The 21,803-nt window shown below is 37.2% G+C and overlaps 2 protein-coding genes, 1 long non-coding RNA gene and 1 other non-coding gene across 6 annotated transcripts; 2 read left to right on the top strand and 2 right to left on the bottom strand.

Annotated features, from left to right (window-relative positions):
* Positions 1–1,197: 1,197 nt before the first annotated feature.
* On the top strand, positions 1,198–3,969 carry LOC122057584 (mitochondrial zinc maintenance protein 1, mitochondrial-like). The gene is made up of 2 exons (XM_042619736.1): positions 1,198–1,525; positions 3,610–3,969. Exons 1-2 carry the CDS (start codon positions 1,279–1,281, stop codon positions 3,684–3,686), a joined length of 324 nt encoding a protein of 107 aa, XP_042475670.1. The 5' UTR covers positions 1,198–1,278; the 3' UTR covers positions 3,687–3,969.
* Positions 3,970–12,200: 8,231 nt separating this feature from the next.
* LOC122057327 lies at positions 12,201–16,006 on the top strand. The gene is made up of 3 exons (XM_042619378.1): positions 12,201–12,384; positions 12,504–12,594; positions 15,614–16,006. The coding sequence occupies exons 1-3, from the start codon at positions 12,318–12,320 to the stop codon at positions 15,744–15,746; spliced, it is 291 nt and encodes a 96-aa protein (XP_042475312.1). The 5' UTR covers positions 12,201–12,317; the 3' UTR covers positions 15,747–16,006.
* Positions 16,007–17,422: 1,416 nt separating this feature from the next.
* LOC122057717 lies at positions 17,423–21,746 on the bottom strand. 3 transcript variants are annotated; one of them, XR_006133600.1, is made up of 4 exons: positions 20,236–21,746; positions 19,766–19,955; positions 18,033–18,114; positions 17,423–17,758 (listed from the first exon to the last, which is right to left on the bottom strand). It is a non-coding gene; the product is annotated as an uncharacterized LOC122057717 (long non-coding RNA). The 3 variants fall into 3 exon arrangements; XR_006133599.1 differs by having other exon boundaries at positions 17,423–18,114; XR_006133601.1 differs by lacking the exon at positions 18,033–18,114.
* On the bottom strand, positions 21,077–21,163 carry LOC122058493. The gene has a single exon (XR_006133791.1). It is a non-coding gene; the product is annotated as a small nucleolar RNA Z102/R77 (small nucleolar RNA).
* Positions 21,747–21,803: the final 57 nt, after the last annotated feature.

Here is a 21,803-nt window from a genome sequence, read left to right as displayed (position 1 = left end):
ATAATCATGTGATCCAATGTGATTGTATATACTATTTTTTTTTTAGCTATATTAATAATGAAACAATTGACATGTAATTTTAAATTTTACGTATTATAGTAAAGGATTTTAAATGCAAAGTTAAGTGAAATTTAATAATCAAATATGAAATAATTTGAAGTTGATGATATAGTCACATGGTGTAAACATTTCTTTTAGATGTCAAGTGAAATTTAATAACTAAAAATGGAATGATTGGATTTTTTTATTTTTATTTTTTATTTTTTTGTGAAAATATGATTTGGAGTTGGTGACAATTATGTGGGGCAATATTTACAGAAGTTTCTTTATTTGGTTTGAAATTTTCATTTCTTTTCCCTTCCCATCAATCCCCCTTGCAACTAAAGTGAGCCATAATTCTAATTCGACAAAGATGTTGATTGGAAAATCTAACAACTTACTCTTTTCACCGAAAAGTAGCAACTACAGGTTCAAGATTCAACTCTTAAACTAATTGTGTTTTATTTTGTGAGTAGCAATGTTGAACTAGAACAAAAAAATTGGGAATGAAACTGGCCGTTTAAATTAGAAAAACAACAATCATAACTTTATCCCAATTGAATGGGATCAGTTCCATGGATTCAATAGAAGCAAATAGTAATAGAAGAAAAGGCAATGGAAGGTAGTAAAGAAAAAATGAAGAGGTAAAAGAAGCAAAATGAGATGTATAACACAAAGTTAGAGCAGCATCTCGAGAACATTCCCCTAAAAGGAGTCAGGTACATCGATCTTTATCCTCGAAACAACTCTATCTGAAGTCATACTTGGGTTGGGTCTAAGTTTTTCCATATCATATGTTTACTTCTTCTTCTATACTCAGTTTAGGTTTGTCCTTTCTTCTCTTAGCACCGTTTAAAATAGAAATTGAATCTAATTACAAATTTTGATTTGGTTTGATTTTGATTGTAGGTTAAAAACCGTTTGGTTTGAATCTAATCGTACCTAATAAAGGGTAAACCGTATAAATCGATCTTAAACCGATACTAAACCATAAAAGAAGTGAAACGAATATGTTAATCCGAGTTACAGAGACCAAATAAAATCGAACCGAATGGTACATGTTATATCCTGAACCAAACCATTCCGTAAAACCGAACCGATTATAACGCGAGGACAAAATATCTTTTGACTATATCCAACAGGGATGTATAGCACCTATCACAACCTGCCAGGTGGCAAATAAAGTGGCTCTGAGAAACGAATCACGGCTTACGGGAGTTTTAGTATTCAACTGGAGAGATGGGTGGAGGAAGAGAAGTACTGAGCGTGTACAGATCGTTGCTTCGAGCGACTCGGAAATCATTCTCAGGCGACAAGTTGATGCTGACTGAATCGGCAATCGAGGTCAGGACGAAATTCGAGCAGAACCGAAACGTTACATCTGAAGCTGAGATTAAGAAGCTCCTTGACGAAGCTCGTGATGCTTCCAATTTCATCTCCAACATGATCGTTCAGGCCAAACTCAATCCTTCCGGTGGTGGCTACGGTAATTAATTTCTTCCACACCTTCTCTTCTCAATTTGAATCATCAAAATTTCATGGTCTTTTCGGTTGGTTAGGTTGTCTATTTGAGTCTTTTATGATGCGCACCACTTGTTTGTTCAATTTCCTCTGTCAATTCACACTAATATATTTTGAATTCTTTCCATTTTCTTATTAACAACCTAATAGACCAGTGGAATGTGGAAACTATCTTGTTAGAAAATAAGTACGGGCAAATTATAAGACTTATCTGGATATGTTGTATTTGGATTGGATGATGCACGAATTCACAGCATCATAGTAATCCTTCATCTTGAATCAGGAACAGACATAATTTGAGTTGAGTCGTATCAGAATGATACTATTCTTATGGTTTTTAAACGTCCTTAATTGTGCAACCGGATTGATCATTTGCATTTATACCTCCAAGATAAAACAACTCCCAATCACATAATGTGCACTCCAATATATGATTACACTGGGAAGTCCGAAGGCTATACTCATTATCAGACCCAAAGAGATTTAGAAGAACAAAACATAGAGTGGGAAGAACAAAAACATTTTTTTAAAATCCATTTGTACAATTTTTAGACCATCTATAAAATATATAGATAACGCACCTTTTCACTTATGGGTGTATCTGTTAATATACCGATGTGTCTATACGTGTACAAGCGTCCTTGTACACGTGCTTGTATGTGTACAAACATCCTTGTACACGTACAAGTCTGTCTGTACATCCCTATATAGGTGCAGACCACACCCACATCCATCCTTGGCATGAGAATTATTTAGAAAAAAATATAAATAAATCCAACATATCTTGATAACTTCTGTTCGTGTTTGTGCAGAAAGATTGCATCTTGGGTTCATTTAGATTGTTTTGTATGGAACTTATGGGGCAGTAAAACTATTGTGTTGTGGAGGGGTAGAAACTGAAATTGGTTCCGATTTAGATGATTTATTAGACTGGGATGCTAGATTTCACTGCTAGTTTATGATGCATTGTTATGTAAAATTAAGCATCGGATAAAATTGGGCTAAATTGGAGAGTTTTGGTAGGAGGGGCCTATTGAAATTGCTAGATGAAGGTTTCCTTGAATAACTGCAAGATCACCATCCAATTGAATCCCATGTTTTAGGATTGGCTTCTGTAACAGAGGTCCCTCCTTTCCTATTGGAGTTTTGGGTGTAATCTTGGACCAAAAGGACAAGTTCTCACGGTTATTCTGGTTCATTTGGTTAGAATTAAAGTGCGCGGCAACGGTCAAAGTGAAGTGAAATCAACATCCCCCCCCCACCACCCCCCCCCCCCCCCTTTAAACTTGACTTCCATCCAAACAGAGTTTCTATTTTCTATTTCATTTGCCCTCTTAGTACTGAATCTTTTTCTAGTGAAATGGAAGTTTTGTTGCTCTTATTTCACAGCAATCTCATATATTCTTTCACATACTGGACTGTGATTTTTCTATTAAGATCATACTTTATTTGAATCATGGAATTTTTCTTGTCAATGAAATTCATTTCTTGGGGAGATATAACCTTGTATATGCCTTGAATAATGTTAGTAATGGCCATTTGAGGTAGTCAGATTCCCTCTGTGATGGATCCTGGTCTCACCTAAGATTTCTCCAGTGCCAAAAGATAGGCCTAGTTGGACATCCTAATGATTCAACCAGAATATTCAGGTAGTAGTTGATTATTCTACCGGTGGGTTCCTCCATTTCCCATGCGTTGGGAACAAGGATTAAAGACCCGGAACAGGATTGGAATCGTCGCAGGATCGGTGATGAGCCAGCCAAAATATGCCCTAACCCTAGGTTTTGTAAGGGGATCAGCCAAGTTGGATAGGCCAGAAGTGGGACTCCGGTTCCTATTGTTTAATCCTTGATTGGGAAGAGCCATGGATAAGGGTCATAAGGCTGTCCTTTATGTTATGGAAAGACGAGTAAGTTTTTTTGTGTTACCTTTAAGGTTTTTGTTTATGTTTGAATTGCTTTAGGATGATCCTTTCCTATTTCCATTGTTATTGATGTTCCATTACTAATTACATTCCTGACCATCCTTTAACAAATGTGAATGTTGCAGTGATAAAGCCTGGTAAAGAGCATGCTGGAGCAACACTTGAGATTCCTTCCGAGGAAATTCTTCGAAAGTCTTCGTGACAGAGAAGATACTGATGGAAGTAACAAATGGCAAGTTACTCATTCCAGATTGAAAGACTTGATTTGGTTTTTAAGAAGAAAACCTTGATAATGTTTTAATGCATTATACTATTGTAGTCATAAGTGTTACAGCTTCCAATCAAGCCTCCATTTCAACTTTTTTGTCCTTAACAAGGTCAGGCATCAGGTCACCATTGCAATAAGCCAATAACTGTGTGTTACTCAACATGTTATTAGATTATTTAGTTATGTTAATTAAATTTTATTTTAATTTATTTTTCAACCAAATGATTAAAGAATTTATTTGAAAATTTTTAAAAAGTGTAATTACTGTACTTGGTGAAGTTTCATTGTTATTAAAAAAATCATGACTAGAAAAACTTTCTGAAGAAACTTTAGATCCTCTTTTTTTTTATAAGGAACTTTAGATCCTCCTCTGTTTCGTTGTTTTGGGCCTTGGGTGTTTTCATTGTGTTCCAAGTCCTATTGGCTGAAAAAAGGGGGCACCAAATTTTGAAATTCAATCTTTTTTCTAAATATATAAAGAAGCATTGTTCTTGCAGGAAATATTCGGTGAAACAAATCAAGGATTATTGATAAAAGGAAAATGTTTTCAGGAGGAGTGTGGCCCAAGCGCTTAGACACATGGAGGCAAAATGACCGGCCAGTCCCCATAGAAGGGAAAATAACTTTTTTGTGAATATTTCCTTATGCAATCCTTTTGGAAATGCATGTGCATGATCTACATTCACCCTCGGAAAATATTTCTTCCTGACAAAAATAAGGAATATATGTATTTTCCAAAAATATCCAACAAAGCAATTTAAAAAAAAAAAAATCCAAAAGAGAAATCTCATTAAAAAATAAAAGGAAAAAAGAAGGATGTCTGGTCACGTGGATTCGACGTCTAAAGTTCCAAACATAAGGATGCATGAAATTATTGTCCTACTCATGAAATAAAATTCTCATTCAGGTTGATAAGCATGTGTACACTCTCATTGTACCTATTCTTGTGCAGAGATATGTACAATGTTATTTATGACCGATGCTGATACAATACTATTACGTGTTAGTAGTATCGGCTAAAAATCCCATTTTCCTATTTGGAATTTTCCGATGATTCATCCATCCATTGAATGTAATAATGTACGTACCCATTTTTATTATTATTATTATTATTATTATTAAATAAATAAATAATTTACACACTGCATGTATGCCGTGCATGTACGCTGAGATGGGACACGTGTTTGGCGTACAGCGTCAGTGCAGCGTATCCTCACACTGCATTCTATGATAGTTAACATATCAAATAACACCCCACAGGGCCACACATACATGCTCTGTCTAACTACAAGAAGAGACCAGAAGCGATCTCTCTCTCCTTGCTTCTAGTTTGCTTCCCTATTATTATTATTTAAAAAAAAAAAAACTAAAAACACTCGGATTACATAGTTATTTTATTTACTTATCCCTGAGAGGTTCTTTTGAGAGGATTACATATAGTAGCTGATGCATAGGTGGCCAGTTATCTATATCTTTGCAATAGAATGCAATAGAAAGTTATAGTGTCTGAGAGATTCTTAATTTGCAAAAAAAATAGTAATATGTAGCATTGGCCATGCCCCTCCATTTAGTCTTCGAAGAAGTTGAAGTAGTTTTTTCTCCGAGAATCAGACTTCTTCTATCTTCCATCCCTTGTGGGCCGCCATCTTCATACCTGTTAAGATTCCTTCTGCCTCGACCTCTTCTCTTTGAGTAGTTGTAGTAGAATTTATGTTGATGAGCCTAACCCATGGGCCTGTTCTGTTCCTGCTCTCCTTTGATCGAAGTCGGGTCAGCCCTGGGATCAGTCCTGGGAGGGTTATGTAACAGGTGCAATACTTGAGCCAATCCATTCTTTTTTACTTCAGCCATTTCTACTTGCAATGTCTCTACAAGGTGGACCCATACTTGCTCAGGTGCTTCAGCATTGGGTGGATCCATGTGGACTGGACTGTGATCACTCCATCAATCTTTCTTTCCCTAACCCCTATTCTCTTTCCCATTTTCTTTTTGTTCTTTGCCTAGAAATTCGAATTCGATAAAAAGAAAAAAATGAACGATAAATTTTCCCTTACTTCTCCACCCACTGTCTTCAACCGATCCCCTTTCCCACGCAAAAGCTCCCCCACCATCCTTTTCTACCTCCTAGGGGTTCTGACAGAAAAAAGGTAAAAAGAAGAGAAGAGAGCAAGAGACTAAGATTGAGAAAAAAAAAAAAAGCATTCGCACCTAGTTCAAAGTTCTCCCGCGAGTTCCGACAGAGCCCCTGGAACTACGCCTTTGTCTTCCTGGAATTCCTCCTTCATCACCAAGCTTTGGAGAAGAAGACTCCAAGTAGGAGACAGTAACCCCATGCCCGATTCATCTCTTTGTCCTTCCTTAATTATCTCTTTTCTTCTTCCTAAACTGCCCTCACCATTCTCCCCTATCCCTTTTTTTCCTAAATTTGTTTTGACATCGAAGTTTTCCCTTAACACATACGTTATGCTGCCCTTTATGTACATCATGGATGTTAATCGATATGATTTATTCCTTTCAATTAGAGATGATCTTCGTACTTAATGGGGTCAAGCTGGTTAGCTACATGGATCCATACAAAACATAGTAAGGAAAACTTAGGTCCAAACAAAAAAAGGGGAGAATGAAGAGATGCAAAAAGGGCGAGGGGAAATGAGATGAGAAATGAAACATAAAAAATGAAAAAAGAAGAAAAGAAAAGAATGAAAAATGAAAGTAGGAGGAAAGAGTCACAACCCAACAAGTTAGGAGAATATCAGCTAAATAGGGTCGGCAGCATGAAATCCTTGCCCTCCAGTAGGCTCTACCTGAGGTCATACTTGAGATGATACCTAAACTATGCATGTCATTCCTCACAACCTTCGTTGTACATTACCATACCACCTCAAATGACTTTCTTGGAGCTTGTCATTGATTGGGGCAACTCCTAGGCACCGTTTGATAAAGTTATGTTTTTGTCATTTTTGTGTTTTCTTGTTCCCAAAAACAGAGAAACAACCTAAAAAACGTTTGATAACGTTGTTCCATTTCACCCATTTCTAGAAACATAAATCAAAATTTATGCCTATTTACAATTCTAGGAACGACTTTGACGAAACAAATCGGACTTTTTCGTCGTTCTAGAAATGAATCTGAGAGAAAAAAGACTATTGTGCCCTATAAATCTCTCAACTATTTAAACCTAAAAAGAGGCAACCGAACCCTCTCTCCCTTTTGGGCATCCAATGATACTATTGGGTTTTTTAGTGGCATTCTATCATCAAAAAACGTTTTAAGAAATCGGTTTATCAAACACCAAAAAATCCGTTTTTGTTTCTAGAAACGTGAAAAGCTGCAAAAACAGCAGAAATGTTATCAAATGGTGCCCTAATATGTTCATTTCTAGTTTTGCCGCACATTTATCTTAACATCCTCATCTCTGCTACACAGCTGCTCAATATGACACTTCTTAACTTCCCAACATTCTGCCCCATACATCATAGTTGGTTATTTTACAGTCGTATAAAACTTTTCTTTAAGCTTTAAAGGAATACGGGTATTTCATACGCACACCCTAAGGATGAGTTCAAAATATTAGTAACACCAGCACAAAGCAAAACTGGATATGTCAAAAAAAGGATTATGAAAACCTGCAATCAAGTTTGCTTCCATATTTTGCCACTCATCTATATTGACAATTCCACAGTTTTAAATTAGAGGAGATGGCGTGACTCGGTACTAAGATCTTCGCATCAGTCACAAAACGAATGAGGCTAAGAAGATCACATAGTACATATTACATATTGTCGAATCATGTAAATCTTTGCGTTGCTTTTGTGTGATTATTTCTTCTCTATTTTGTTGTGCTTTCTATTGTTGGGACCGGTGCGCATGGGGGCTCTGTATTGGGCGTCGCACCGGTGGCCCAAAGTCTCTGCCCAGATCCCGGCTCGAACCGCTGTCACGCTGGCTGGACATTAAGGAAATAAAGTTGCACCTTCTCCACAAGTCCGGGCTTTTGGATGACTGGCAAACGCTTGATCCTACAACTGGTATCAGAGCAGGTGGTCGCAGGTTCGAGTCTCCCCAAGCGCATGGGTGCTCTGGTATTTGGGCGTCGCTTTGGGGGGGGGATTGTTGGGACCGGTGCGCATGGGGGCTCTGTATTGGGCGTCGCACCGGTGGCCCAAAGTCTCTGCCCAGATCCCGGCTCGAACCGCTGTCGCGCTGGCTGGACATTAAGGAAATAAAGTTACACCTTCTCCACAAGTCCGGGCTTTTGGATGACTGGCAAGCGCTTGATCCTACATCTATATCATAAAAAGTCATATGAACTTGGATTTTCGGGCAAGTTAGTGTGGCTATGTTTGGTGTAACATCACATGTGAACATGTGAGACAATGTACCAATATATTTATGATTGTATCTGTATGAGCCATATAAAAATGTAATTAGCTTTTAACTTTCTAATGTTGTAGCTTGTAAGATTGCTTGAGATTAGAAATTGAATGTGTGCACCGGTATTCATGTTCCATTAACTATTTGGAGAGGGATTTGAGATTAGAAGCCCACACTAAGCGACATGGGTGGAAATAATGCCCATGAATGGCTTTTGGTTTGCGTGTGGTAGTGGGTTCTTTGCTTGTGCATTGAATCCCTATGCACATATACCCATGTGGGTTGGGATGTGGCCAAAATTGCCTTTGTTAAGAACATGACAAGGTTCCGGTGTTGCATACCTGGTTGGATAGAAAGACATTGCCCCTTAAATCTTATTTCGTCTCTTGCTTGCCATTGTAGTGGTGTGAGGTGACTTGGTACAGGATGCATATGCTACCATGCCATCAGAAGTCCATTTGTTTTGTGCTAGTGGTGCATGTGCATTGTGTGTGCTCTAGGAGTTGTGTGTTGATTACATAGTTTTCAATGTGAAGTTGTGTGTTCAAGTTGTTACTTTCGTGCTTAGCGGGGCCATCAATAATTCATTTGTTCATTCATCTTTTCATAAAAGTAGGTTGGGTGATGAATTATCTTGATGGTGGATATAATACATGTAGGACGCTTTGGCTTGGTCGATCTACGTTGGTTCGTCAGGTAAACAGTCGATACCTTATTGTAGACTGTTGTAATAAGCTCATGACTGATCTATACTAGTGCATTTGGTAGATAATCGGCATTTATTATATTCAGTCATAACCAGTCAATATTTTTCATGGATCATTGCGTTTGTGCTTGCTTGGAACCTCTATGTAATCGACCCCATTAAATTGAGATAAGACTTTGATTTTTGATAGATATTTATGAGAATAGAATTGAGGTCTAGAATGCATTCTATTTTCTTAAAATATGTTTCAGACCCATAAGCTATTCCGAGGATGCATGCCAAACAAAGCATTAAACCCCATAACATTATTCTATTATGCATCCTAACTTGATGGCTTTGTTTATGTTGAGTCTTTACTATGGTGTGAGTCCTGCTACTTTTTATCTATTTATTTATTATATATATTTTTAAGGGGTGTGGGAGGTTAAAGTCCTGACTATGTTACTGTCTTACTGTTTTTTTTTTTTTTGGTGTTAAAGTCCTGAGTCTCCTGACCATGTTACCACCTGACTCTTTTTTTTTTTCTTTTTGGGAAAGAACTATCTTACTGTGCTGCTGTTTTTAATAAAGTTACACATCAACAGAAAAAAAGAAAATTACTTGGTGGGAATGACTGAATGAGTTATTTTATATTTACCGAAAAAAAATTAGGTATTTATATGACTTGGATCAAAGGTGTTAATTTACAATAATAATAATAATAATAATAAATAAATAAATAAATAATGTTAATAATTTTCAAGAATAAGGACTAAGGGTGTAAATTAGCCATTTTGTGTGATTGGCCATTTTTTATTGATTTCGGTCTTAATGGGTTAGGATCAGGTTCATCTTTTTAATTGATTCTAAACCAAAGATCTATAATTGTTTTATTAATTGGTGAGACGGTTTTGATTTTTGATCAGTTCTACTATAATGTCCGAAGTTGTAAAAAAAAATTTTGTTAATATAAAAATAACAAAATATTCATCCATAAAATATATATAAATAAAGTATTAACTAAAATACTTAAAATAAAATATTCATTACTAAGCATACTAATACATCAAAAAATATAAAATCCAAATCACTTACCCTAAATATATGACTTTATGTAAGTTTTAAACGAGTCTTTATTGGTTTCTTCTAGTCAGGTTTAAATTGGTCATTAGTTTTGTAACCATTGGGAGATCCCTCCCAAGAACCCATAACAGATTCGTCTCGTTCACTAATATATATCGAGAACCAGATCAATGCTTTAATGAATGGATCGACTTTGATCCATTTTTTTTACCCTAATCCTAATTTTTTTTAGTATATTTTCTTCATCCTCGTCATTCATTTCCACTCAATCTTAAATTTTTTGGTAAAACCTAATCCTAAATTGACACCCTTAATAAGAACTACAATTGGTACCAATAATAGTTCCCATAAAAATTAAAATTATACCCACTCCACGTCTTAACCACATAAAAACTATTAATCAATAGCTTCACGGTGGGTTTGGGGTTGCTTAACAAGCAATATCATGCCTTCTTTTTACCCTTTTTCTTTGTGGGTCCCTATTAAGTGCTTGTTATGCCGCCCCATCCCATGAAGCATGCAATTCTCTTACCTAGTATTTGGATTAAGAGAGTGAATCAACGAAATTAGGTTAATTTATCATAAAAAAACACTTCTACGTGATTCCAATAATTTAAACGGAGGTTTGTGCTTGCGTAAGTCGTTGCTCTCCCGGGTCAAAATGGGAAAAAGGTCGGTAGGTCAACATTAGCCTTGAGGGCCATTGCAAAACCTTTAATTGTGAGACGTGGCTAATTTGAATTTTCATGTTGTGGTACACGCCTATTTATACACTATATTCATGGAACCGTGTCATCCCTCTCTAGGGTTTAAAAACCTGATTTCAAGATCCAGATCCGGATCCGTCTTTATCGATTATAGTATGAATTATATCCGAGATTATCAGTATCAGTGAGGGGAATCTGTCAATCCCAATCCCAATCCCAATCCCAATATTTTGAAACCTTTTCCATCCTTTCTACGGTTTTAGGAATTAGTATCCACTCGATCCATATTGATATTGATCATGATTAATATCAATATCAATACCTATATTTAAGCATATAGATCGACGGATAAGGTATAGGATCAGCTTTACTCCACCCCTAATGGATCAAGAGAAAGAAAGAACATGCAAAGATGGGGTACTCTCAAAGTAACAGAATTTCCAATATTGTCTTTCGAAATAACATATAAGGTTGCGTTTGGTAGTCATTCAGTTTCAGAAATGACGTTGCATGTTAAAAACAAAATTTTCAAATTTTGTGTCAAAATGCCATTTAAAATAATAAATGGTGTTTAATGAACCTGTTTCAATAACGATTACCCTAGTTATTCTTTTTTTTTTTTTTTTTTTTTTTTTTTTTTTTGTACTAGGAAATGAAACCGAAACAATGCGAAACACAGATTAATCGTTCATCATTTTGCGTTTCCTAGTTTTTTTTTCTCCACTTTTAGGTTTAAAAAAAAAAAAAACCAAGTTGACACCAAACGCTTTATTCATTTTTTTCGTTCCTATAGAACAGAAAAACATTAGAAATGACTATGGTTCATAGTCATCTAAAAAAACATTTATGATGTTTTTCCGTTTTATGGGGACAAGAAAACGGATCTTCTATTTGGTGTCCACAATTAATTTTCCCTTTTTTTCTTTTTATTTTTTTAAAACGAATCGGGTAAAAAAAAAAGACCTAAAATGAAAAAACCATATTCCAATCTTTAGTTCCATGTCAAAACAGAATTTTGACACAAAAAAGGAAAATCCTGATTTTGATACAAAACATCGTTTCATAAATATAATGACTATCAAACGCTTCTACAATCATTTTGTTATAGAAATGATGTATTAAAATCAGAATTTTCTATTTATGTGTCAAAATTCTATTTTGCAACTCAAACGAAACTCTCGTTTTTTACTTTTTTTTTTTACCCGATTCAAAAAAAAAAAAAAAGAAACATGGGTCGTTTTTGTGCAACGGATACCATCACCAATACGGTTAACTAAATCCGTGATCCACCGGGTCGCAATATACCCGGCAATCTTTTGTCGACTCTGGTGGAGGCTGGAAGTCCTTTTTGACCAGAGGATGAATCCCAATTCGTTAGGGCTTTGGATTACCTGAATCTGATTTAGAAAAAGACACGTGTCCTAAAAACTCAAATACTCGCGAGAAGCACGTGATCCTTACGGCATTAAGGCCATAATATTCCTTTTTTTTTTTTTTATAAACCAAAAAACCGAACAAAATCCATTGTCCACAAAAAACCGCTACGCGCGCCCACCGATTAGACGAATACACGCTTTAACTAGTCGGGGTACGTCTCGTGTTTCCTTATATATCAGTTTGGTGGGCGTTCCCTAATTCATCGTTCTCACAATCTCGCATTTCCTGCAACCGATTCACCCAAAGAGGAAAAGAAGAAAAACATTCTCTGCAACAACAATGGCGGACGAGAGCAAGATCGCTTCTATGAGGAAGTGGATCGTAGAGCACAAGCTTCGGGCTGTCGGTAATGGATCCCCACACTTTTTCCTCTTGCAAAAGTTTAAACCTCTTTTTGTGTTTTTTTTTTTTTTAGGTTTTCCAGTCTAATTTTGATTTCGTGTTTACGTCTTTGATTCCGTGAAGGATGTCTCTGGCTCAGCGGTATAACAGGCTCGATTGCATACAACTGGTCACAACCTAACATGAAAACCAGCGTCAGGATCATTCACGCTAGGTACATCTCCAGTTTCTTCTTAACAGATTTGTTTTCTCCTATTTTGTAGGTCATGTCTGGGATTTTTTGTTGATTTCTATTTTTTTTCTTCGTCATTTACTTGGAAATTATGAAAGATGGGAAAAAGAAGTTCGATCAGGTTTTAGTGTTTGGTGTTGACGTTAATTGTTAGCTTAGATCCACGCAGAGATGCTAATTTAGACGGATTTCCATGGGTTATGTTTAGACCTATTTTCTACTTAGCCTTATAAACCGAGTTCTTCGGTAATGGTTTGTTAGGGTTTGGGCCAACGCGTATTGTTGTCTTTACTTAGGTCCATCACCAGCGTCACCACCGGGGGTTATAGAGACCTATTTCTTCTTCCATCCTGATTCCTGCAGCGGCTATAGTTAGGGTAGGATGGGCTTTCAGATTTTAGACCTTGGCTTTTGTGCAGGTTGCATTGCACAAGGGCGTCATATGAAACCCTCCCCATTAACTAAATATTGGAAACCCAAATTACTGCTTACAAATCACCATTTTATTGTTCCATTGTTGACTTATTTTTTCTGAATGTAATTAATCCTAAATTAGCAATTGATATAATTTTCTCAGCTCCATGTTGCCAATCCCCCCCTTCCTTTCTTTTTGGAAGAATTATGGAATTCATTGAAAAGAGAAGCAAGGGCGCCAATAACACAGGAGATTAAACAACGGAATCCCAAAAGGTTACAATTAATACCTGACCCTTCAACACCAACTAGGTATGGCTCCCAGTTGCATGTTTCCTCTGTCCTCCTGATTCTGGACAAGCTTGTGAGCTAGAGAATTGCAGCTTCTTGGGCTCCATTGGAATGCAATATTCAATGAAGAGGCTATCCCTGAATCACCTTCAACAACCCAAGGAAAACATTATGTTCTTATCTCTCCCATGGGAATCAGCCTCTTGGCCCTAAGCCATATAATATTCCTGAATTCATCCCCAACGGCTCCTCCAATGCCATCTGGACTAGGGTCGCCCAAAATGCACCTATCAAATTCCATCCCTAAGGAGTTAAGGAGGTGGTATTTTCCAAACACCCGCTGGTTTTGAAAAAAAGTGAAGGGGATGGCAAATAAATTCTGTTCTCCCAGTTTTACCTTTAGATATACCCTTTAAAGGAAGAAGGGTAGGAGCCCACCAAGAGGGCCTTCACATTCAGATGATCCTATAATGATATATTCTCGTTGAACCTTGTAGAGATCCTCATGAAAATTCTTCATATTCTACAAATTCCCTCTAATAAGAATGTATCTACTGGAAACTTGCCTTGATCCCTAATATTAATGACCATACAAACAGTTTTGGATGATGACCAGAATCGTGACAGTCGTCCTAGCAAAGGAATCTTTGCTTTTTGCCACCCATTTTCAATTGTAATTTTCTTCCCTGCATGAGACTTCTCTGCAAATTTCACATGTCTACTGTGTTCCTCTCATTTTATGTTATGTACTGCAATATAGTTATGGCATGCTTACTACATCTCCTGCCAAGTGAGAATACTGTGGCATGAAGTCCCATTTATCATATCTTTTTCTTGTTTTCTGCGGAGGGAATGGGGTTTTTTGGGTATTAGTTACGGATACTACGATTAATTGGTTTACTTAATTGCAACACGGCAGTGGATCTTATGTAGAGGTCAAATTGCGGACTTGTGAATTCAAAGTTGTATAGCATTTAAGTATTTTTTATTAGTTATTTCTTTCTGTTTATGAAGCCTCATATTGGTTTCTGACAGTTCACTTCTCTTACCTTCTTTTGGACTTCATGGATTCACTTGCTCTGCCTGTGAGGAGCTTTATGTTGTATACTGGATGGTCCTCTCAGATGTGTAATGCTGTATTGGCCCATAGGAATCTCCTGGCCTGTTAGTTTCTTATAACCTTTTTAAAAACTGAGCTTTGACCTTGGACTTATTAGAGATGCCCAATGCTGCATAGGTCCACGGGAATCTCCTTGCCTATTATTTGTTAAGGACCTTTTTGAAAACCAAGTCTTAGTGTTTGTGTTTTTTGAGGCCCTTTTGAATTGACTGAAGGACTCTCCTAAATTTTTAATTCTTTTTGAGACAATTTAGAATGCGCTGTTCCCCCACCACCCCTACTCCTTGTATATGGGGATGGTATTCTTCTGACTTTTTACCTTCCAGAAATGCTGTGACCTGGTTGTATCGTAGTTGTCAAGGCATCATTTGGGTAGGAAGTCATTTTTGTGGACCCTACACGATTAGTTGGTCTTTCTTAAGACGTTTAGATCGGAAAGGGGAAAAGGGAAGGGGATAAGGATACAACAAGGGTGAAAATGTGGGGAATAGGGAGGAAATGTGGGGAAATTGGGGAAAAGGGAGGAAATTTGGGAAATGAGGGAAAAGTGGAGAATATATGAGGAAAATAAGGAAAAAGAAGAAAGAAAGCAGCAGCAGCAGGTGCCACTGTGACTGCCCCCATAATTTGATGTTTTACAGCAAACCCACCACTCTTTAGGTGCCCAGCCTTGAGGAAGGGAGGGGACGATGAAGATGATTCCTTCTCCTTTAGGTTTTGCCTGTGAAACAATACACTACTCTACCCATTTGTAAGTAAAGGAAATAAAGATTTAACATCACACATAATTCCTCCTAAAGACCAAGTATTTCACACGTAAGACCCTCATAATTTGATGTTTCACAGCAGACCCACCACTCTTTAGGTACCATGTTTTAGTTGCCTAGGTGCCAAGGTGCCTGCCACCGAATATGTTCACCTTTCAGTCATGACAACTATCAATTTACTTTCTGCCTCCCCCCCCCCCCCTATGTGCTCAAATTTTAATTTCAAATCCAGCTATATAGATAATCTGGATTTTGTTAGTGTGTGACAAATGCTTCTCTGAGAAATGGCAAAACTAAATTAAAATTTGTATAATTTAGGCTGGAATCTTGATCTGATGGTTTTTTTTTGGTCTCTGTTCTGTTGCCCAGTGCACCTTGAGCTAACCTTGTATTTTGCTGTAATGCACAGGTTGCATGCACAAGCTCTTACACTTGCTGCATTAGCTGGAGCTGCAGTTGTTGAGTACTATGACCATCAGACAGGAGCAAAGGCTGACCGCTATGCCAAGTTCCTCCACCAAATGGAACAGCCACACAAGTGATGACCCACCATCTGTAGTGTTTGAGATTGGTATCTAGCGATGGTGTCGCATTTATTCCATAAAGGGGGTGTGAGAATTTTGGATGAAGCCCCCCCCCACCCCCACCCCCCACCCCCACCCCCCACCCCAAATGTTACTCTGTTATTTTGGCTTTAGGAGTCTCCCTATTTTAGTAATGCTGCTTGTGAATTCTTCTATGATGCTTAGTTATGTGTTTTACAGAACACTAATGTTAAGATAAAAGTTTGTTCATTTTCCTATACTCTCATGAGAAGGAACAGAGGGAAATGATTATTGCAGACATGAAATTTAGATTTATTTGGGATATTGTTGATTCATGTACCCCAGATAGGATGCTACTGCTACCATCTGATCATGCTATTCTTGGTTTCAAAACTAAGTGGGTGATATTTGGCCCTAAGCAACAGTTTGTCCTCAGTTTAGACAGATCCAGCTCGTCTATTCTCACAGAGCGCATCCCAGTTCCAAGTAACAAAAAATGGTATTACAATAAACCACAACGTTCGATGAAAAAGCCCAAAATCAGGTGCTATGGAACCGAAAGTGTAAAAGCATTTTCTCCAAACAAGATTTATAGGGAAAAAAATTCATGCACTCTTAGAGCAGGGATTCTTTCCCACTTCCTCTCAAATAATGATACATAAGATCCACATTGACACTCTCTTTAGCCAAATGGGGGCGTAATTTTATTGTCATAGTATTGATGTGTAAAATTCAAATTGATTTGAAAATTAAGTCATGACTATATGCGATTGGGATAACATTCATGTGGAGTGGTGTGTGATCAGCGATTGATATATAAGTTCTAATAATCAAGATCGAACTTTTTTCACATACATCCAAAAAATATCAATTCCAACAGAAAATATTTTGTAGGAATTGTTCTAAAAGTAAAAGAAACCGTTATAGGTATTAAAATACCATAATTACTTCTCTACTAAATGCAATATAAAGATGTGAAAACCAAGCACCAATTTAACTTTATGAATGTATTTTCAAAGAGGGGAAAAAAAAACACGGGGTTTCTTTTCTTCCAATGCCTCTGTGCAGTTTTGTTGCAGGTTTCGGACTATCAAATAGGGAGGAGGAGAGAGAACATTGTAAGAAAAATAATAAAAAGGGAAAATAATCTCAAATGCACCAGTTACCAAGTGAAGGAGAGTATAGTAAAAAGTTTAAGGTAGAGAAGCTTTCGTAAATATAGACCAAGTGTAGGGAAGTGATAGTACTTGCCCCTTTTTTAGGAGAAAGAATGTATGGCCTGTGATTTTGTAAGGGTACATGTGAAAGAATACACTATGGCATCGTACAATTCCTTTTCCCTAATGAAAAGTTGGTTATTTTGATCAATGATACATTTCAAATCTATGGGGTCCCTTTTCCCTAATGAAAAGTTGGTTATTTTGATCAATGATACATTTCAAATCTATGGAGGACCCCACTCCCATCGTATGGCTAGATTCCTTTCCTTACTGGACCATGCCGATGTATGCTTTCATCTTGTATACAAATTTCCTTATTTTACCATACTAATACATTCTTTTATCTTGGAAACAACCTCTCTAGCGAAGCAGGGGGTTAGGCCGCTTACATTTGCCCCTTCTAGACCCTACAGTAGTGGGAGCCTTGTCCATAGAGTTGATCTTTTTATTTTATTTTTGAAAACGAACTTAGCATTCATATAAACTGGAGAAATATGCATCATCTATAGTACAATGTAAGTGTTTCTACTTAGCATGTCTAGCTAAACCATGAGCTATAACCGTAAAAGACCTACCCACCTTACTTATACATACATTCTTAAAAGAGTATACTATTTATACCATCAGTTAATAGAACAAAAATCTCCCAAGGCCATCCACGCTTTAGTCTCTAGGGTAAGCCATCCAATTGCTTCTGTACAAACAGTCCAAATGTCTACCTTCGCCCATCATTGTCCTTGCGCTTCTTGCAATCCTTGCAAGATGCCTCGGACTTCTGCATCTTGTGCGCTTCCGGGTTGGATGATCATAAAAAAAACAAAGAGAAAGCAACGAATAAGCAATATATGTTATAAAAAGTAAAGTATATTTTTGAGTAATGTTTTCCCTATTTTCCGTCCGAGAATATGTATGCCATTTTGGATTTCTTCCGTAATTTCTTTAGCAATCACAATGTCTGAGATTTATGCTCCTAACTAGGACATTTCATTTCCTTGTAGGGATAGAATTTCACACTATTACCCAGTGCATATAATAAGTCATTATCATGTGTAATAGTTCTTACTTGAAAATAATTGCAAAAGCTTTCAAAGATGAGTCCAGCATTTCAGTGAAGACCACAAGTTAGGTCATTAGTCCTCTGTGGCCTACTTAAGATCAGAAAATTAGAATTATATCGATAGTCGATAGCAAAGCATCATAAAAGGTAGAAAATGCATAATATCTATATACAAAAATCGATGTAACTCTTCGTCCTAACTTGGTATGACGTGATTCCAGCGATGTTGGAAAGAAAACTCAACGGAACACATTTTTATTGCAATTTGCTTTGCCCAAAATCTACCATTAAGCCTTCCAAAATTACCTGTGAACATATTACTACTACTGCGTGAATCTATGAAATCACAATTTTAATGTATGGGGCCTTCACATGCTGCTTCGATCTTCTGCCAAACACTTTGTAAGACCATAATACACTACAAAATGTCATCTTCTATTGCCAAATACCTCTGTAACATTTTTAAACTTTGTCCGCTTTAATTATCACATGTCTTCACTATCTACACACTGTTTGACTTCTCCGGCTAGAGGTGCCAATTCCCCAGTGAAACACTTAGGCACCGTTTGATAATGTTTTCGCTATTTCTGTGTCTAAAAAGAGCAGAAACGGATTTTCAAGTTTTCGGAAACAAAAATAGATTTTTTGGTATTTGATAAACTTGTTTCTCAAAATGGTTTTTACAGACATAATACCACTAAAAAACCCAATAGTATCATCGAATGGCCAAAAAGGAGAGAGGGTTCGGTTGCCTCTTTCTAGGTTTAAATAGTTGGGGGATTTATTGGGCACAACAACCTTTTTTTTTTTTTTTTCTCAAATTCGTTTTTAGAAACGACGAAACAATTCCAACTTGTTTCATCAAAGTCGTTTCTAGAATTATAAACAAGCATAAATTTGAATTTATGTTTCTAGAAACAGGTGAAATAGAACAACTTTATCAAGCGCTTTTTAGGCTGTTTCTCCATTTTTGAAAACAAGAAAACATACAAACGGTAGAAACGGAACATTGTCAAACTAGGCACTGTTTGATAACGTTCCTAGAAACGTGTTTCTGCGTTTTTTTGTGCAAAGAAACGGAAGCACGGCCTTAAAAACGTATGATAAATCTGTTTCATTCCACCCATTTTTAGAAACGTAAATAGAAATTTATGACAATTTATGATACAAGAAACGTGAATGGCAAAACATGTTATACTTGTTTTACTGTTTTTATAAACAAATTGAGCCAAAATATTGGGGCAAGACCTGATAAAAAATCGATCAAAAGGTAACTCGTTTATCAAATGCTAAAAAATCCTTGAAGGTAGTCCTTGAAGCCATTGTTGGTGTTGTAAATATCGGTGCGAATGATCCGAGAAACAAGTTTATCAAACACCAACAAATCCATTTTTGTTCCTAAAAATGTGAAAAATCGTTTTTGTTGTTTCTAGACACAGAAACAGCAAAAACGTTATCAAACGGTGCCTTAATGCATAATTGGAACACCACCACACATCATCACATAACTTCAACAATGACAACCCTAAATTTAGTTCACCAACAAATACAATAAAGGATTTGCTCTCAGACTTTGTGGCCCTTGCCCTAGCGTAGAACCAATGAGGTGGTGCACAAGAGAATCCAACAAGATGATGGGGAATTCATTTTGTCCCTTGTGTGTGGGCATAGGGAACGTTGCTAGGGCAACATTATTTTTCCCATAATTTATAATTCATATTAGGAAGAAAGAATGATACCTGTTGATATATATTTTCGCCAAGAAATATTGATGCAGAAAAAGACCATGCTACCCGCTGAAGATGCTCGCTCCAACCCTTCAGGGGGTGGCGCTATAAATTACCCTTCATTTTATTTCTTAAACCATGGTTAAACAATGGCAGCTCGCTCCTTGAAGAGTTGCTCATGGATATAGGATCTTGATCGAGCCTAGATTCAATAAACATTTAAATTAACATAAAATCCAATTTTATATGAAGGGGAAGGAAATGCTACCCACTCTCATAGATGCCAGTATTATAGAAACAACCCCTCTCTTTCACCAAATTAAACTCAGGCCCCCTATTGTCAGTTATTATTAAGGAATATACCTTATATGCTGATGTCAGCTACTATATTTTATTTTAAATACCAAAATACCCTTACTACATGTGAAGTACCTAAAATACCCATGTAATAAGTCTCATCCCCAAATCGATAGTTACTATACCTTAGCCCCAAATCATTTGGACCACCGATGATCGTTCAGAGCACCGGAGATCACTGCGGCACCGGCGACGACAATGGCGGCATGAGGACTGTTTTGCTTTCGGGAGACGAGGTGCCGTTGTTTTATGAGTATGAGATGCGGAAACATTGATGTCATCTCGTGGAAACGGAGAAGGAAGAGTAGTCCAAGATCATATTTCTCCTTCACCACCTCCAGGTGGTTGATTAGTGCCACCAGTATCAGTGGCACGAGTGGTAGGTATGTCGCCCGGTACTTGGCGATCGCGGAGAGCTTCTCATCCATCTCCAGGAGCAGTATAGAGTTTGGCAAGGTATTAAATGATCCAAATCCCATAAATGAGATTAAACATCTAAACTCACCTGTGAGCACCGGAGATGAGCTTTCCCCATGGAACACTCGCACGACCCTTTGCAGGCCCTTTCCTCCCTCAATTCAATGCCTTGCGAACTAACTTCACTGACTTGTCAGCCTTAGCCGCGGGACCATATGAACACCGCACGCCGTGAACTCTGCAAGAATAAATATCCAAGCCAACCAGCTAGAGATGAAGATGACGCCAGAGCTTTGTATTCTCCGTCCAAATCTAGGGATGTCTCTACCACAAAATTTCCTTTCCCTGTACAAAGTTCATGATTTGTGGCTACGATTAAAAAAAAATCCCAATCTGCTAATTTAAAATTAATTTGATCAAGATCCGGTACCAAAAAAAACCTTAGAATCACAGCTCTGGAGAAACCGAGAATCATAACCAACAATGGAAGTAAAATATCTGACCAATCCGGCTTAAATCCCAATGGATGTAAAGATGAAAGATGGGAGAGAATGATCAGCTAGAGCTAATACTTTAGATGCCATCATGGCAGCAATCAAACAATGGGGAAACAATCCATAAATCATCATCTCATTCTCTTCCTTTCTCCCAAATTACATTCTCGAAAACTAAAAATTTGTTTCAAATAAATGTTTTAGATTAAACAAAATCTTAAAACGAGATTGAACAATTAATCAATGGTAAACAAAACCAAAATCTAAACCAAGAAGATGATCCAGTTAACTGGATAAATAAGAATCCCCCAAAATAGGTCATCCTGGTTCATTTCGTTGCAGTCTCCACAAGGGTGTTGACAACCACCATCATCATGCGGGATCGTATCCATCCTCTAATCGATTGAATGCTTGGAGATTGGCGATGACAAATTCACTTGTTTAGATCTGTACTGTCGAGGAAGAATTGGTTAAGAGAGCTAGATCTTTCGTTGCACGGGAGGGCTATTGGGTTTCCGCCGTTGTCGCCATCGAAGAGCTCATACTGAATATTGGAGGTAAAACCTGAGTTTTAGTTAATAGGGAGGGTATAACAATCATTTTAACTTTTCATTTAATAGAAACCGACGGTAAGGGGTTTGAGTCTAATTTGGTGAATGAGAAGGTGTATTCCTATAATACTGATATTCTTGAAGGGGTTGTGCTGTAAATTACCCTCCGTCAATAGCAAGATTAAAAAAAAAAAAAAATGTACCATAAAAATAGAGATTTGATCGGAATAG

This window comes from Macadamia integrifolia, chromosome 12 (assembly GCF_013358625.1).
Source record: "Macadamia integrifolia cultivar HAES 741 chromosome 12, SCU_Mint_v3, whole genome shotgun sequence".
NCBI lineage: Eukaryota > Viridiplantae > Streptophyta > Magnoliopsida > Proteales > Proteaceae > Macadamia > Macadamia integrifolia.
The sequence above is the reverse complement of the archived record's forward strand: the minus strand, read 5'-3'. Positions and strand labels throughout refer to the sequence as shown.

What these genes read in the sequence shown, in the direction of transcription:
- LOC122057327 (XM_042619378.1), top strand. Translation starts at nt 12,318, where the DNA reads ATGGCGGACGAGAGCAAGATCGCTTCTATGAGGAAGTGGATCGTAGAG. An exon ending in GCACAAGCTTCGGGCTGTCG is followed by an intron (nt 12,385 to 12,503) that starts GTAATGGATCCC and finishes GATTCCGTGAAG; the next exon opens with GATGTCTCTGGCTCAGCGGT. An exon ending in GTCAGGATCATTCACGCTAG is followed by an intron (nt 12,595 to 15,613) that starts GTACATCTCCAG and finishes TGTAATGCACAG; the next exon opens with GTTGCATGCACAAGCTCTTA.
- LOC122057584 (XM_042619736.1), top strand. Translation starts at nt 1,279, where the DNA reads ATGGGTGGAGGAAGAGAAGTACTGAGCGTGTACAGATCGTTGCTTCGA. An exon ending in TCCTTCCGGTGGTGGCTACG is followed by an intron (nt 1,526 to 3,609) that starts GTAATTAATTTC and finishes TGAATGTTGCAG; the next exon opens with TGATAAAGCCTGGTAAAGAG.